Raw genomic sequence first — 15,462 nt, 5'->3', positions numbered from 1 at the left:
ATGGGAGACTTCAACACTCCACTGTCAACATTAGACAGATCAACGAGACAGAAAGTTAACAAGGATATCCAGGAATTGAACTCATCTCTGCAGCAAGCAGACCTAATAGACATCTATAGAACTCTCCACCCCAAATCAACAGAATATACATTCTTCTCAGCACCACATCGTACTTACTCCAAAATCGACCACGTAATTGGAAGTAAAGCACTCCTCAGCAAATGTACAAGAACAGAAATTATAACAAACTGTCTCTCAGACCACAATGCAATCAAACTAGAACTCAGGACTAAGAAACTCAATCAAAACCGCTCAACTACATGGAAACTGAATAACCTGCTCCTGAATGACTACTGGGTACATAACGAAATGAAGGCAGAAATAAAGATGTTCTTTGAAACCAATGAGAACAAAGATACAACATACCAGAATCTCTGGGACACATTTAAAGCAGTGTGTAGAGGGAAATTTATAGCACTAAATGCCCACAAGAGAAAGCAGGAAAGATCTAAAATTGACACTCTAACATCGCAATTAAAAGAACTAGAGAAGCAAGAGCAAACACATTCGAAAGCTAGCAGAAGGCAAGAAATAACTAAGATCAGAGCAGAACTGAAGGAGACAGAGACACAAAAAACTCTCCAAAAAATCAATGAATCCAGGAGTTGGTTTTTTGAAAAGATCAACAAAATTGACAGACCACTAGCAAGACTTATAAAGAAGAAAAGAGAGAGGAATCAAATTGATGCAATTAAAAATGATAAAGGGGATATCACCACTGACCCCACAGAAATACAAACTACCATCAGAGAATACTATAAACACCTCTACGCAAATAAACTGGAAAATCTAGAAGAAATGGATAATTTCCTGGACAATTACACTCTTCCAAGACTAAACAAGGAAGAAGTTGAATCCCTGAATAGACCAATAGCAGGCTCTGAAATTGAGGCAATAATTAATAGCCTACCAACCAAAAAAAATCCAGGACCAGATGGATTCACAGCTGAATTCTACCAGAGGTACAAGGAGGAGTTGGTACCATTCCTTCTGAAACTATTCCAATCAATAGAAAAAGAGGGAATCCTCCCTAACTCATTTTATGAGGCCAACATCATCCTGATACCAAAGCCTGGCAGAGACACAACAAAAAAAGAGGATTTTAGACCAATATCCCTGATGAACATCGATGCAAAAATCCTCAATAAAATACTGGCAAACCGGATTCAGCAACACATCAAAAAGCTTATCCACCATGATCAAGTGGGCTTCATCCCTGGGATGCAAGGCTGGTTCAACATTCACAAATCAATAAACATAATCCAGCATATAAACAGAACCAAAGACAAGAACCACATGATTATCTAAATAGATGCAGAAAAGGCTTTTGACAAAATTCAACAGCCCTTCATGCTAAAAACGCTCAATAAATTCGGTATTGATGGAACGTACCTCAAAATAATAAGAGCTATTTATGACAAACCCACAGCCAATATCATACTGAATGGGCAAAAACTGGAAACATTCCCTTTGAAAACTGGCACAAGACAGGGATGCCCTCTCTCACCACTCCTATTCAACATAGTGTTGGAAGTTCTGGCTAGGGCAATTAGGCAAGAGAAAGAAATCAAGGGTATTCAGTTAGGAAAAGAAGAAGTCAAATTGTCCCTGTTTGCAGATGACATGATTGTATATTTAGAAAACCCCATTGTCTCAGCCCAAAATCTCCTTAAGCTGATAAGCAACTTCAGCAAAGTCGCAGGATACAAAATTAATGTGCAAAAATCACAAGCATTCTTATACACCAGTAACAGACAAACAGAGAGCCAAATCAGGAATGAACTTCCATTCACAATTGCTTCAAAGAGAATAAAATACCTAGGAATCCAACTTACAAGGGATGTAAAGGACCTCTTCAAGGAGAACTACAAACCACTGCTCAGTGAAATAAAAGAGGACACAAACAAATGGAAGAACATACCATGCTCATGGATAGGAAGAATCAATATCGTGAAAATGGCCATACTGCCCAAGGTAATTTATAGATTCAATGCCATCCCCATCAAGCTACCAATGAGTTTCTTCACCGAATTGGAAAAAACTGCTTTAAAGTTCATATGGAACCAAAAAAGAGCCCGCATCTCCAAGACAATCCTAAGTCAAAAGAACAAAGCTGGAGGCATCACGCTACCTGACTTTAAACTATACTACAAGGCTACAGTAACCAAAACAGCATGGTACTGGTACCAAAACAGAGATATAGACCAATGGAACAGAACAGAGTCCTCAGAAATAATACCACACATCTACAGCCATCTGATCTTTGACAAACCTGAGAGAAACAAGAAATGGGGAAAGGATTCCCTATTTAATAAATGGTGCTGGGAAGATTGGCTAGCCATAAGTAGAAAGCTGAAACTGGATCCTTTCCTTACTCCTTATATGAAAATTAATTCAAGATGGATTAGAGACTTAAATGTTAGACCTAATACCATAAAAATCCTAGAGGAAAACCTAGGTAGTACCATTCAGGACATAGGCATGGGCAAAGACTTCATGTCTAAAACACCAAAAGCAACGGCAGCAAAAGCCAAAATTGACAAATGGGATCTCATTAAGCTAAAGAGCTTCTGCACAGCAAAAGAAACTACCATCAGAGTGAACAGGCAACCTACAGAATGGGAGAAAACTTTTGCAATCTACTCATCTGACAAAGGGCTAATATCCAGAACCTACAAAGAACTCAAACAAATTTACAAGAAAAAAACAAACAACCCCATCAAAAAGTGGGCAAAGGATATGAACAGACATTTCTCAAAAGAAGACATTCATACAGCCAACAGACACATGAAAAAATGCTCATCATCACTGGCCATCAGAGAAATGCAAATCAAAACCACAATGAGATACCATCTCACACCAGTTAGAATGGCAATCATTAAAAAGTCAGGAAACAACAGGTGCTGGAGAGGATGTGGAGAAATAGGAACATTTTTACACTGTTGGTGGGATTGTAAACTAGTTCAACCATTATGGAAAACAGTATGGCGATTCCTCAAGGATCTAGAACTAGATGTACCATATGACCCAGCCATCCCATTACTGGGTATATACCCAAAGGATTATAAATCATGCTGCTATAAAGACACATGCACACGTATGTTTATTGCGGCACTATTCACAATAGCAAAGACTTGGAATCAACCCAAATGTCCATCAGTGACAGACTGGATTAAGAAAATGTGGCACATATACACCATGGAATACTATGCAGCCATCAAAAAGGATGAGTTTGTGTCCTTTGTAGGGACGTGGATGCAGCCGGAAACCATCATTCGCAGCAAACTATCACAAGAACAGAAAACCAAACACCACATGTTCTCACTCATAGGTGGGAACTGAACAATGAGATCACTTGGACTCAGGAAGGGGAACATCACACACCGGGGCCTATCATGGGGAGGGGGAAGGGGGGAGGGATTGCATTAAGAGTTATACCTGATGTAAATGACGAGTTGATGGGTGCAGCACACCAACATGGCACAAGTATACATATGTAACAAACCTGCACGTTATGCACATGTACCCTACAACTTAAAGTATAATAATAATAAATAAATTTTAAAAAAAAAGTTGTGATGCTTTTAGAAAATGTTTGCTATGGGCTAAATAATATGCTGAGCACTTTGCATGAATTATCACCGTAATCTCCACAGTAGTAGTATTAAACCCATGTTACCGATGAAGTTTTCCTGAGATCATTTTGTTAGAAAGCAGCAAAGGGGACATTTGATTGAGGTATGCCAAAAGCCATGATCTTAATCATAACATAAAATTACCTTTTGTTTGTGAAGAAGAGAAGCAAGCTTTTGAAAGCTCTAACTCAGTTATATGATTCTGCATTATAGTAGACCATTAGGAATTCCAAAATTGAGCTGGTACCTAAGCCAGAATGTGATTACTCTGGTCTGAATGTTTGTGTCTGCCCAAAACTATATATGTTGAAACCCAGTCCCTAATGTGAGGGTATGAAGGGGTGCTCCTTGAGGAGGTAATTAGGTAATGGGGGTAGAGCTCTTATGAATGGAATCAGTGCCCTTATAAAAGAGGCCCCAGAGCGATCCCTCATTCTACCATCTGAGGACAAGAAGGCACTAGACACTGAACTAAAGCAACAAGGCACTAGATACTGAATCTGCCAGTGCCTTGATCTTGGTCTTCCCAGTCTCAAAACTGTGAGAAATAAATATTTATTGTTTATAAGTCACCAACTTATGGTATTTTGCTCTAACAGCCTGAATGGACTAAGACAGTGATGTAAATACCAAGTGACAAATCAACTTTCCTGTCTGTCTCTCTGAGGATCTGATCACTCAGGCCTTAATTTATGTCCCTGTGCAACACTGAACTGAAGAAATGCAGAGATGATTTTCAGAAAATCTGTTTGCACTGTTGCACTGACCTGTAGGTCAGTTTGAATCTCACCTCCTCTCTGAAGCCTTAGCTAGATTACAACACCTGAAGTCATTTCTCCCTCCATGGACGTCTTCAGCATTCGTGATAGGTATAGTTGACTTGGCAACGTATCAACACAGCTATGTGAAAATTTTTTCATTTGAAATTTGAAGTGGGCATTTAATTTTTGTATTGTTTAAATGTCAGTGTGTTTATTTCTCATCTCCCCAGCCAAGTAGCAACCTCCCTGAGGGCAGAGATCATAGCTTATACTTTAGAAACCGCCTCAACTGTGCCTTGCACAGAGTCAATATTCCTTCTGCACTGTTCACTGATTTTACAATGATTTCAATTCAGTATGCATACCGAACCAAGCCAAATTCTAAGCATGTTTTAGATTTAGAGTGAGTTTTTCAGGAACCCCTGTCCAGTAAGTGTTTTTGTCATCATATCTTCTTTTGGAATTCTGTAAGTAGGGACCTAAAGCTCTCAGTTATCAACTCCAGTGGTTTTTCCTACCCCTTCCTGTGACTGAAGTCTCAGACTGAAGTGTTTACTATCTTTAGCAGCTTCCTTAAACTCTCTCTGGTGTGGACTGCCCTCTCTATTTGTTCTTAGGTGACAACCCACTATTCTTGCTATAACGCTATCCATTAACTCCTTCGGAAAGGTAACAGGAAAAATACTATAATTTAGGATGTTGGGGTCAGATTTAGGTGAAACTTCCATCTCCACTTGGGAAAGTTATTGAGCATCCTAGGTCTCCATTTTCTGATCTATAAAATATAGAGAAGCATATCCATCTCATAGGATTTATCTGAGGACAAAACAAATTAGTCAGGTAAAGTATCTAATCTGACCATTGGCCCACAGTAGATGGCAATAAGTTTAAGTTTTTCCTCCTTAAAATTTCTTCTCTTTCTCCCCTCCCCTTTTATTACTACTTTTCTTCTCCTTCCCTTCCCTAGATATAGATTTCCCAATGTGTTCTGTCCCTGAGTGATTTCATGCATTTTATATTCCCTGAAAATTATCCTAACTCTGGATTAGAGTTTTCAGTCCTGATTACTGATAGGATTTTGTTCCTGGACTTTCAAAAATGAATATGTCCCAGGCTTACAGAATATCTATCATCTTTCCCCTATCTCCCCACTCCTTAAAACAACTGTGTTCTGCTAATAGGGCCACAGGCACTCAGGAGCAAAATGTAAGCCGCTGCTATCTGGCCACAGAGCCTATGAAATCTTCTGCAACACCTCTTGAGTCACCAACACCATTGCCTCCCACCTGCATGACTTCTGTGGTTTACAGGACCTCTTCCCACCTTCAGTGTCTCTTACCCAGTTCTTGATGCTCATTGTACCTGGATTAAGCTTTCTAAAATCACATCTTAAACCAGGTCACTTCCCTGCTCCATATTCTTAAACAGTTCTCCATTGCCTATAACTAAGGTCTCAGCAACTTGGTCAAGGTCTCACCTTTGAGCCTTGACCTCTTTTTCAGTTTTATTCCCACCATACGATTGCTCACTGTGCCAAGAACACACTTTGCACTCTGCTGCATTTGTGTCTTTTGTTCCTGCTGTTTCCTTCTAACTCCTCCAATCTCTCCTTGCTGAACTCTTTCTCATCCTGAAAGACCCAGCTTGAAGGTTGTTGGCACTTATTGGTAAAACTGGCTCCTTCCTTGAGCACCACCCTACCCAACCATTTTTCAGGTTCCTCCCTTGACTTCTGTGCCCAGACTTCTCCCCAGCTCCTGCTGCAGCGCTGCTTCCCACACTCCACAGAACACTCTAGGTCAGCAGCTTCGAAATGGTGTGACCACAGAACACCTCAATAATTAAAATGTGGAATAAAGTACACAGTGCAGAATGAACTGGCAAGCCAATTAATCCCTGAAAGAAAGGTCAGAATTTAGCCCATACCCTTTTATAAACTTAGAAATGGCTTCACTAAGTTAGATCTTTGTGTGAGGTGCATTATCTTGTTTCTTCCTAGATTTTGCTTTCATTGCAGCACAACATAAAATTTCATCTCATGAAATGCGACGTATATAAAACAGCAAAGAGAAAATAAAAACTTCTTTGTTGTTTTGTTTTAGAAAATAAAGCTTCCTTTTCTCCTTGAAGTACTCAGTCTTTTAACTTCTTTGATTTAGGTGCCATCTAAGAACTACAAGACTCAACTTCTTATTAAAACTTCCATTTTTCAGCCAGGGAGTCATAGAGAATAAAGTTTATGTATTATTGTTTTGCAATAAGGGATGAATAACTTTACAAATACATGCTGAATTTATCAGACACAGGGCAGCAATCATTACAGATGAGATATATTAATGATGATAAATAATGTCCATGTGTCCAACTCACTCATGCATTCAATGGCCTTTCCATGCAGTGTCCTGCCTTCTCAACATGGCATAATTTCACACAGGGACATTATTGCATAATACCAAAGACAACGTGCATGTTTAGTGTTTTCTTATATATAGTGCAGTTTAGATTAAAAAGTCAATAGAGTGATTATTATTCTTGCTGTAGTATACTCATTTAACATCTCATGAAATCCAGGGTTCCACAGAAGTCAGCTTGAAAACCTTGCCCTAGTATGCTTGCATCCATTCACATAATTTCAGTTATCACTTGCCAAGCCACAAATCAGACATCATCCAGGAAAATTTTCCTGGCCAATACTAATTTGAGCAGTTCTCAATTTTGTATCTCCACAGCTCCTGGCAGTGCTCAATATATACTTGTGGAAGAAAAGATGGAAAGGAGGAGAAGAATGGGGGATACTAACTAATTCTTACAGCATTTCTGTATATGTAGGGTCTGTCATGAAAGTGATACAGGGGAAAGTTTAAAAAATCACTTAGCATAAAATTCCTTGTTCAAATTAAATATGAAAATAGTTTTAATTATTAATGTTAAGGGTCTGTTGCATTAAAATAGGCTTTTAAGTGAGATTTTGTAAGTGGGATATGTGCTATTGTTAAGAAACATAATCTAAAATTACCAAAATAGTTAACTAAGATACTAGTTATTAAAATATTACTAAGTTATTAAAATAATGACTAAGATAGTAAAATTGTTTTTCAAATAATTACTAATTAAAAGGCCATAGTCTAGATACGTTCTTTTGCTGCATTTGTAATTTTTTAAACTCGCAGTTTACTTCCTGATTTTTCCCCATTTGGGTTTCATTATTCCTTGTGCCAAAACATCTAGTCTATTCAATTAAAAAGGGTAAGCTGGGAGGTTGATGGAATTTTTTAGTTGTTGGTATCTTATTGTTAATTTTGGCCAGCTTTGGGACCTAAATACCACCTAGAGTTTCTCTCTGAATTATAGGGAATCTATGGTTTCTGCCCATGGGTTTAATTATTATACATTATAGCAGGTAAGTCATTTCGAAGTAGCCACTGATAATTACCTTGCTATTGTTCTGTGACTAATGTCACTTACTGCTTCTTAATAAGGACAGATTATCCTGATATTAGTGTAATTTATAGTGTTTGCTTTCAAGAAAACTTATGTTTCTCTCTTTTCTTCCTGCCTACCTTGGTGCTCTGATAGTTTCAAAGAAAGCATGGAGAAATCATCGTACTCCGACTGGCTAATAAATAATAGCATTGCTGAGCTGGTTGCTTCAACAGGCCTCCCAGTGAACATCAGTGATGCCTACCAGGATCCGCGCTTTGATGCAGAGGTAAGAGGAGCCTCTCTGGCTGCAATCCTAAGGTTCGGTTGTCACACTGTTGAAAACAGTTGAAACACAAAAAGGAACATTATACAGATCGACAGCAATTCCTGAGTTTACTGGTAATTATTTTGCATCCTTCCCCTGTGATCTTATTTTTAGCATTGCCTACTGTTGACTCTAAGTTAGAAAAACTTAGAGTCTACCCTGATTTATAGCAAGACAGTTATCCTTAGTCTGATGCTGTTTTATGATTGGGTATATTTTGTATTAAACTATGAACTACTTAATAAAGAAGTGTATATAACAAAGTTATTTCCCAATAGACCTTAAAACAAGTACCGTATTTATAAAAATTGCTTCCAAGAAACAGTAAGTTGGTGTTATTGTTTAATAATAATGAAGCACACTGTGTTGATATACAGAATATATTAAAACAATTTTGAAGTTTACATTCTAAGGTAGAGTATCATACAGATAAATTCACATGTACTGATAATGTCTCTCTGTACATATGTGTACTCTCTCTATATATATACTCATATATACATATTCATTAAATGCAAGGCTTCCTATTGAAGATTGCCCAGCTGAGCTCTGAAGAGTAGCATTTTTTTGGTGAGGAAGGGTGAGGAGACATGTGTTCCAGGCAAAGCTGAGCAGACATGGGGTGTTGGGGAAGTGAGATGGTCTAATGTGGCTGAAGGGCCATGATGCATGAAACTGGAGAGGGAAGCAGGGATCAGATCACCAAAAGACTTTGAAAGGCATGTTAAGAAGTTGGAGTATTTGTTCTGTGCAATGGGAAACCACTGAGTTTTAAATGGGGGAGAAGCAAGAGTTGTATTTTAGAATGATCACACTGGCTACAAAGCAGGGGATAGGTTAGTAATGATAACAACTGAACAGTTAACCATCAACCCTGAGAAGTAGATGTCATCATTCCCATTTTACAGAAATTGAGAGCTGCTCTATGGCTCTGGAGGCAGACAAGGATTCAGTTCTACTACCACTCAAACTCCACAGCCGATACTCTAAATCCTGCCCTGTGCTATCTCCATTGTCTGTGGCCAGGACATGGTGATGGCAGGGGGGCTGGGGTCCAAGTCTAATTTATAACTTCAGTCAGATCATCTTTGCAGATCTCTGCAGGAAAATCTTATATTCCCAAACTTACCACCTACCTGTAGCTGCCTAGCACTCTCTTCCCCAGGCTACATTTTCCATGTATTCTCTATTCCTTCTTGAGGTTAGAGGCTCCTAAATACTTACATGAACTCCTAGTCTGGGTGGGGCGCCTTTCCAGCTGCTCCCTTGGCTATCCTAACACTGACTACCCTCTAGTTCTCCTCAGTTTTTATTCATTAAATCTGAAATTCGAGTTACCTTCCTTAGGAAAGTTCACAGTTCAAAGTCCTTCAGTTCTCCTCTGGTAAGGTAGAACGCTACTAACTTGGTTATATGACTGGCACACTGAAAGTGATTTACAGATGTCAACATTTATATACTTTTCCATTGTGGTTGGGTTAGGACTGATTTTATGTACTTTTGCCTTGTGCTGTGTTTTTGTCTTCCTTGAATTTGAACTCACCAGTTCTTTGTTTTTCTATATCGTTTCATTGCACGTTTGAATCCCCACCAAATATATTGTTATATTTTTCATGTCTCTGAACATTGCATAAATTGAGAAATACTATATGTATTAGTCTGTGGCTTACTTCTTTTTTCCTCTCAACATCGTTACTGGGTTATGTAAACATGTAATGTATTCATTTATTTCAAGTATTCTACTGTATGAATAAGCCTCACTTTGTTTATCCACTATAGTGTGACTGAATGTTTGGATTCAGTGAGTTACTGTCACATATATAATTGCAAGGACATTCTCTAAGTGCTCAAGTATAACAGTTTTCCTAGAATTCATATCTAGGAGAATGACATGCTGGATCATAAACTACAAGCATCTTTTCCTTTACCAGGGAATAAAAAATTCTTGTCCAATCATTGCTCTTTTTTTCTTATCAAAAATACCACATTGAGTAAGCACAATTAATACCTCAATCATACTTCTTGCTATTACAATATAGTGAGTTTGAATATACCATATCATTTTACTACAGGCAGATTTTTACCATATCCTTTTCTGATTAGTGATACAGCCATATTACATTTTCCTCCATGCTCGTAGTCTAGTCTAATAAGGCAGTCTGTTCTGCTGATCCATAAGAAGAACAATGTGGAGTCTCCAAAGGCAAAAAGACAACAGTTATTTCTGTGGGATTGGGCATAAAAATTTCATGTCCCTATCTAGTGGTTAGAAGCAATGATGTCTGAAGACAGTAAACTGTGGTAGGTTAAGCAGTGACTCTTTCATGAAATCACTTTCTTCTCTATGATAAAATAAAGCATGAACTTAAACCATCATTATTTGTTAGTCCCTCACCCAAACGCTTTCAATCTGTGTGGCAGCAAATACTAAATTTTAATTGCGAATCTGAAGATGCATTGTATGCTGATTTTTACATGTTTTCTTTGCATGGTACTGAAATTCAAAGGTAGTTTACATTTCTCTTCTCATTCTGAGAGAAAAAACTGGAAAGGAATTAATGCACATAAAGGTGATAGAGAGGTTGGGGATGGAAGAGAGACAGTGAAAGAGAAAGAAAAGAAAGAAAGAAAAGAAAGAAGAGAGAGACTGTGTTCTGTCTAAATACAGACATTTAGTAGATATGTCCTATAAATGTGTGTGTATATGTTGTGTATGTATGTTGTGTGTATGTACGTGTGTCTTATGTATCACACTAGGTCAAGCAAAACTATTTATCTGCTTATGCTTCCTCTCTCCTCAATTATATTTTACCTCAGGGACAGGTGGCAACTGTTTATTAATAATAAATGAAACAGACTCAAGACTGAGTCACAGGGCTCTCCCAAGAGGCTAAGAGACCTGAACCTTTTCCCCACAATGCCTGATGTAAGGTGGTATAGATCATAAGATAAAGACAACCATTTCAGGTAATATTTTTTCATTAGTGTGTCAAGTATTTCCCTCAAGATAAAAAAAAAATCATGACAAAATGAAATTGCTTCATACTTTCACCCCGTTGTAACCATCTGCACAGATAAAACAAGACCACGGCATTGCATTAAAGAAAGAGTTTAATAGACATGAGGCCAGTCACACCACGTGGGAAATGGAGTTATTACTCAAATCAATCTCCCCGAGAATGTGGGGGCTAGAGTTTTTCAAAAATAGTTTGTGTGAAGGGGTGGGGGTAGCTAGGCAGTGGGTGCTTGACTGATTGGGGGTGTAATCACAGGTGGGTGGGAAATGGTCCTCATGTGTGCTAAGTTGCTTCTGGATAGGGCCACAGGAGCAGTTGATGGGTCCCCGTGGAGACTTTGGTCTCCTCAGATGCGCAAAAAACCTGAAAAGACATCTCAAAAGGCTAATCTTAGGTTCTACAATAGTGATGTTATCTGCGAGAATAATCGGAGAAGTTGCATATCTTGTGACCTCCAGAATAATGGCTGGTAATCATTTATGTCTACACCTTAGCAGAATTCAGTCTTCTCTTTCCTCCTAGCCTGGTGCCCTCTCATTAACTTTACAAAGATGATTGAGCTTTGGAGAGAGAAGAGCTATTATTATTTACTATCAACTAAATGTCTCCCAAAGTTAGCCTGGCAAAGCCCAGAAATAATTAAGGGCAGCTTGAAGGACAAAGGCAAGATTGAGGTTGGCCAGATCAGACCTCCTTCACTGCCATAATTTTCTCTCACTGTTATAATTTTTGCAAAGGTGGTTTTACCACCCTTAAAAATGATTCTAGAATCATCCTAGAGACAGAGAGCACCTTTTAGAATTGTGTTGCCTTCCTGCAAAGGTCTGAGTCCTTTCTTGTTGAGTCTGGTACATGGGTCCATATTTTTCCCCAGTTGAATACTTATTTGTCAGTGGTATAATATTAAAAACTTTTTTAAATCCAGGATTAATTGATGATTATTATCTCCACTGAGAAAAGTGCTTGCTTTTTTGTTCTCTGCACTGACTTCTCTGAATAGTTTCAGGTTGGTTAACAAGAAAGATAATTTGCAAAGAAGTAGCATGGGGAATCCTTTTCAGAGCATTTCCTATATTTCCAACAAATTTTCTCAACTTAAGTGTACCTAATGGATTTAAATTTGCCAGAAACACAATTATTCAGAGCACTAATGATGCAGCATTTTTTTTTCTTTTTTTGTTCCTTAGCTCAGCTAATCTGGGTTCTTGTCTCATGACCAGAAAGAATTAGGCACATAGACACATTGAAAGGTGAGGAGGACAGAATTTATTAAGCAAAAATAAAGCTCTCAGCAGAGAGAGGGGGGTCCTGCAAGCAGGTTTCCACCTCACAAATTGAATACCGGGACCACTACACATGAGTTGAAGAGGCCGGGGTCCTCCTTGCATAAGGTGTTAATTCCTGGTGACTCCACCCCATTTCCCCAGAGCATGTGGGCCTCCAGTCCATTGCAGGCATGCAGGCAAGCACCCTGTGCAGGTTCCCTTATCTATGCAAAACAACTGGCGTAAACAGTTGTGGGGCAGGTCAGAGATTCTCCAGGGACCCTTCTCTGTCTGCCTCTTGCCTCTATCATTCCTTCTCCAAAGAGGTACATCTAACTGCCATTAGAATATGGACAGAGACAGATCTTAACTGCTTCCTGCTGACAAGGGGCACTATTTTGGGAAGATGGCAGTCAGATCTCCCTCAGAGGCCTATCTACGGGTCCCTAGTAAAAGGGAGCCATCGTCTGAGGTTCTGGTTGCATGACCGTTTGGAGTTTGACGACCTAAAGGGGAGAAGAGAAAAACTTGGTTATTAGAAGATGTATCAAAATGAAACAAAAGTGGGGGGTAAGGAGAGCTCAAAAATCCCAAGGCTGCTGGCATGCCGAGATAACTAGTGGCTATACTTATGCCTGCTAGGATTTGAGGGCATGGGGCTTGGCTTTGATTAACTTTCTTGGTGTTATTTCCCCAAAAAAGGAAACCTCCAGGTTATGGGCACCCTATTTACTCCCACCACCTGGCAGGATTTGTGGGATAACTGCCCAGAACTAGAATATTGATCCAGATTTTTACATTACCCATCCCTTTTGTTTCTTCTGAGCTGCAGCCAGAGATCACTGGTTGGTTCACAGGAATAAGCAGGGTGAATCTAAAATGCAGACAACAACTTAAAAACAACTAATGAGACTAGAATATAATGACAAATGTATGATAAGTTCTGGAACATAATTTTTCTCTCTTCAGCCCTCATTTTTGTTAAAAACAAATCATGACAGGACTGAGTTGTTTGCACAATAAACGTTAGTCTTATATTTGGCCTGATTATTTGCATAAAATGCAGCAAGAATAATTACTTTCACATAGGCCTTTTAAATTGGTATTGATGGAACTCTGTTCCACAGAATCTCAGATAAGACCTTTTAAAGCCCAGCCCAGCCATAGGTTTGTATCCTCAAATATCTATGAGTTAGGTAAATTCCTGTCTTCTTAAGTCCCAAGAATATGGGATACCTGTGCCTGTTAGAAAGTGACGTTCTTTACTCACCACAGGTTAGAAACCCTGTACAGGGACTGTGTAGACAAGGTATGAGGACAGTTTTCCCAAGGGTCTTTTATTGGCTCTGCAAGGCAAGCTTGATTCCCTAAAGGACAGCATGCCATTCCAGTCAAAGACTTGATAAAACAAGGCTTGATAAAACAGTTTCTCCAATTGCATCCTATTGCAAAAGAACATAGATTCTTATTGCACTGACGTAAATAGCTATATTGTCATGAGTTAAGAATACTCGGCCGGGCGCAGTGGCTCAAGCCTGTAATCCCAGCACTTTGGGAGGCCGAGACGGGCGGATCACGAGGTCAGGAGATCGAGACCATCCTGGCTAACACGGTGAAACCCCGTCTCTACTAAAAAAATACAAAAAAACTAGCCGGGCGAGGTGGCGGGCGCCTGTAGTCCCAGCTACTCAGGAGGCTGAGGCAGGAGAATGGTGTAAACCTGGGAGGTGGAACTTGCAGTGAGCGGAGACCCGGCCACTGCACTCCAGCCTGGGCAACAGAGCGAGACTCTGTCTCAAAGAAAAAAAAAAAAAGAAGAATACTCACAAATAGTTTTCAAACTCTAGAGGAACCTGGCAGAGAGAAACAAATATGCTCCAACTTTTGTCTACAAGAGTATACCTTATTCAATTATTAAAGACTGTAAATAGCTCAAAACAAAAGTTTCCTTGACTCTGGAAAACAAGGATGAACAATGTTTTAAGCAAAAGTTAAAAAAGATTACTTAGTTTTTCTATTAGTTCACTCCATTCAATTAACTCTTGTTCTGCTTGATATTCATGAACACTTCAGCTCTTCATGAATCCTGTACATTTTTCCTTTATTCCAATGTCATGGTCTACAACGTTAACAGAAACCTGCATTTGAGATCACCTGTGAAAGTTCTACAGCTGACTATAAACCATCTTTTGAAGAGGATCAAAACAAGAAAACAATCGTCTGTGAACAGCAAAATATCCAGAGTAGTTACAGTTAAAAACACGATTGACAAAGAAATTTGGTTATCTCTGTGGTTTACAATAACTTAATATAATAACCTTAATTATGATTGATAGCATATACTCAGACATTAGAATTTTAGAAATCCTATACAATTTTGGAAGATATATTAATGTTATTCACTGAAATATAACCTGAAGAAAATTAAGCATCATTTTGGCAATCCCATGTACCTAAACATGTCGAATAATCCTGTTTACCTTCTTTCAGATGTTTCAGTGGCCCTCTGTAACATCCAAAAGCTAGGGGTCAGGAACTGCAGTTTGATTTTTGCCTGTTAAATATGTTTGAGATTTAGAACACTTGATATTAAGAAATACAATTCCAGATTACCATAAGCTATTTATTTAGCCAAAATGATGACTCAAAAAAAAATTTTAAGGTAAAAAAACTTTCATTATCCTTTACTATTATATGGAAATCTTACTCAAGGGAAGGAAAGCCAAATTTTACCCTTGCATTAGTCTACTATTAATGTCAACTCAGTTTTCTAATGAAATCTTACAGACAATTCTATCCAATCTTAACCAGTTTGACCATGAGGTAAGATTCCTATGAACTTTTTATAACCCTTTACAAATTTTGCTAAAGAGCATATTGGTGACTTAAGAGAATGTTGGTGTGCTTTTATTTCAATGCACAATTTACAGAAATATCTGTATAGTACTCTTTTGAATTTAGTCAGTCTGTTCATGC

General features: G+C 38.6%; 1 protein-coding gene across 2 annotated transcripts in view; it reads left to right on the top strand.

The window, feature by feature from the left end:
- The window catches only part of PDE11A (phosphodiesterase 11A), a 464,879-nt gene that overhangs the window by 242,973 nt on the left and 206,444 nt on the right, over positions 1 to 15,462 (top strand). For both annotated transcript variants that reach the window (XM_005573580.5, XM_074009510.1), the window contains one exon: positions 8,033 to 8,165. In XM_005573580.5, coding sequence (XP_005573637.1) covers positions 8,033 to 8,165 — 133 coding nt within the window. The remainder of the gene's footprint in view (positions 1 to 8,032; positions 8,166 to 15,462) is intronic.

This window comes from Macaca fascicularis, chromosome 12 (assembly GCF_037993035.2).
Source record: "Macaca fascicularis isolate 582-1 chromosome 12, T2T-MFA8v1.1".
Lineage (NCBI taxonomy): Eukaryota > Metazoa > Chordata > Mammalia > Primates > Cercopithecidae > Macaca > Macaca fascicularis.
The sequence above is the reverse complement of the archived record's forward strand: the minus strand, read 5'-3'. Positions and strand labels throughout refer to the sequence as shown.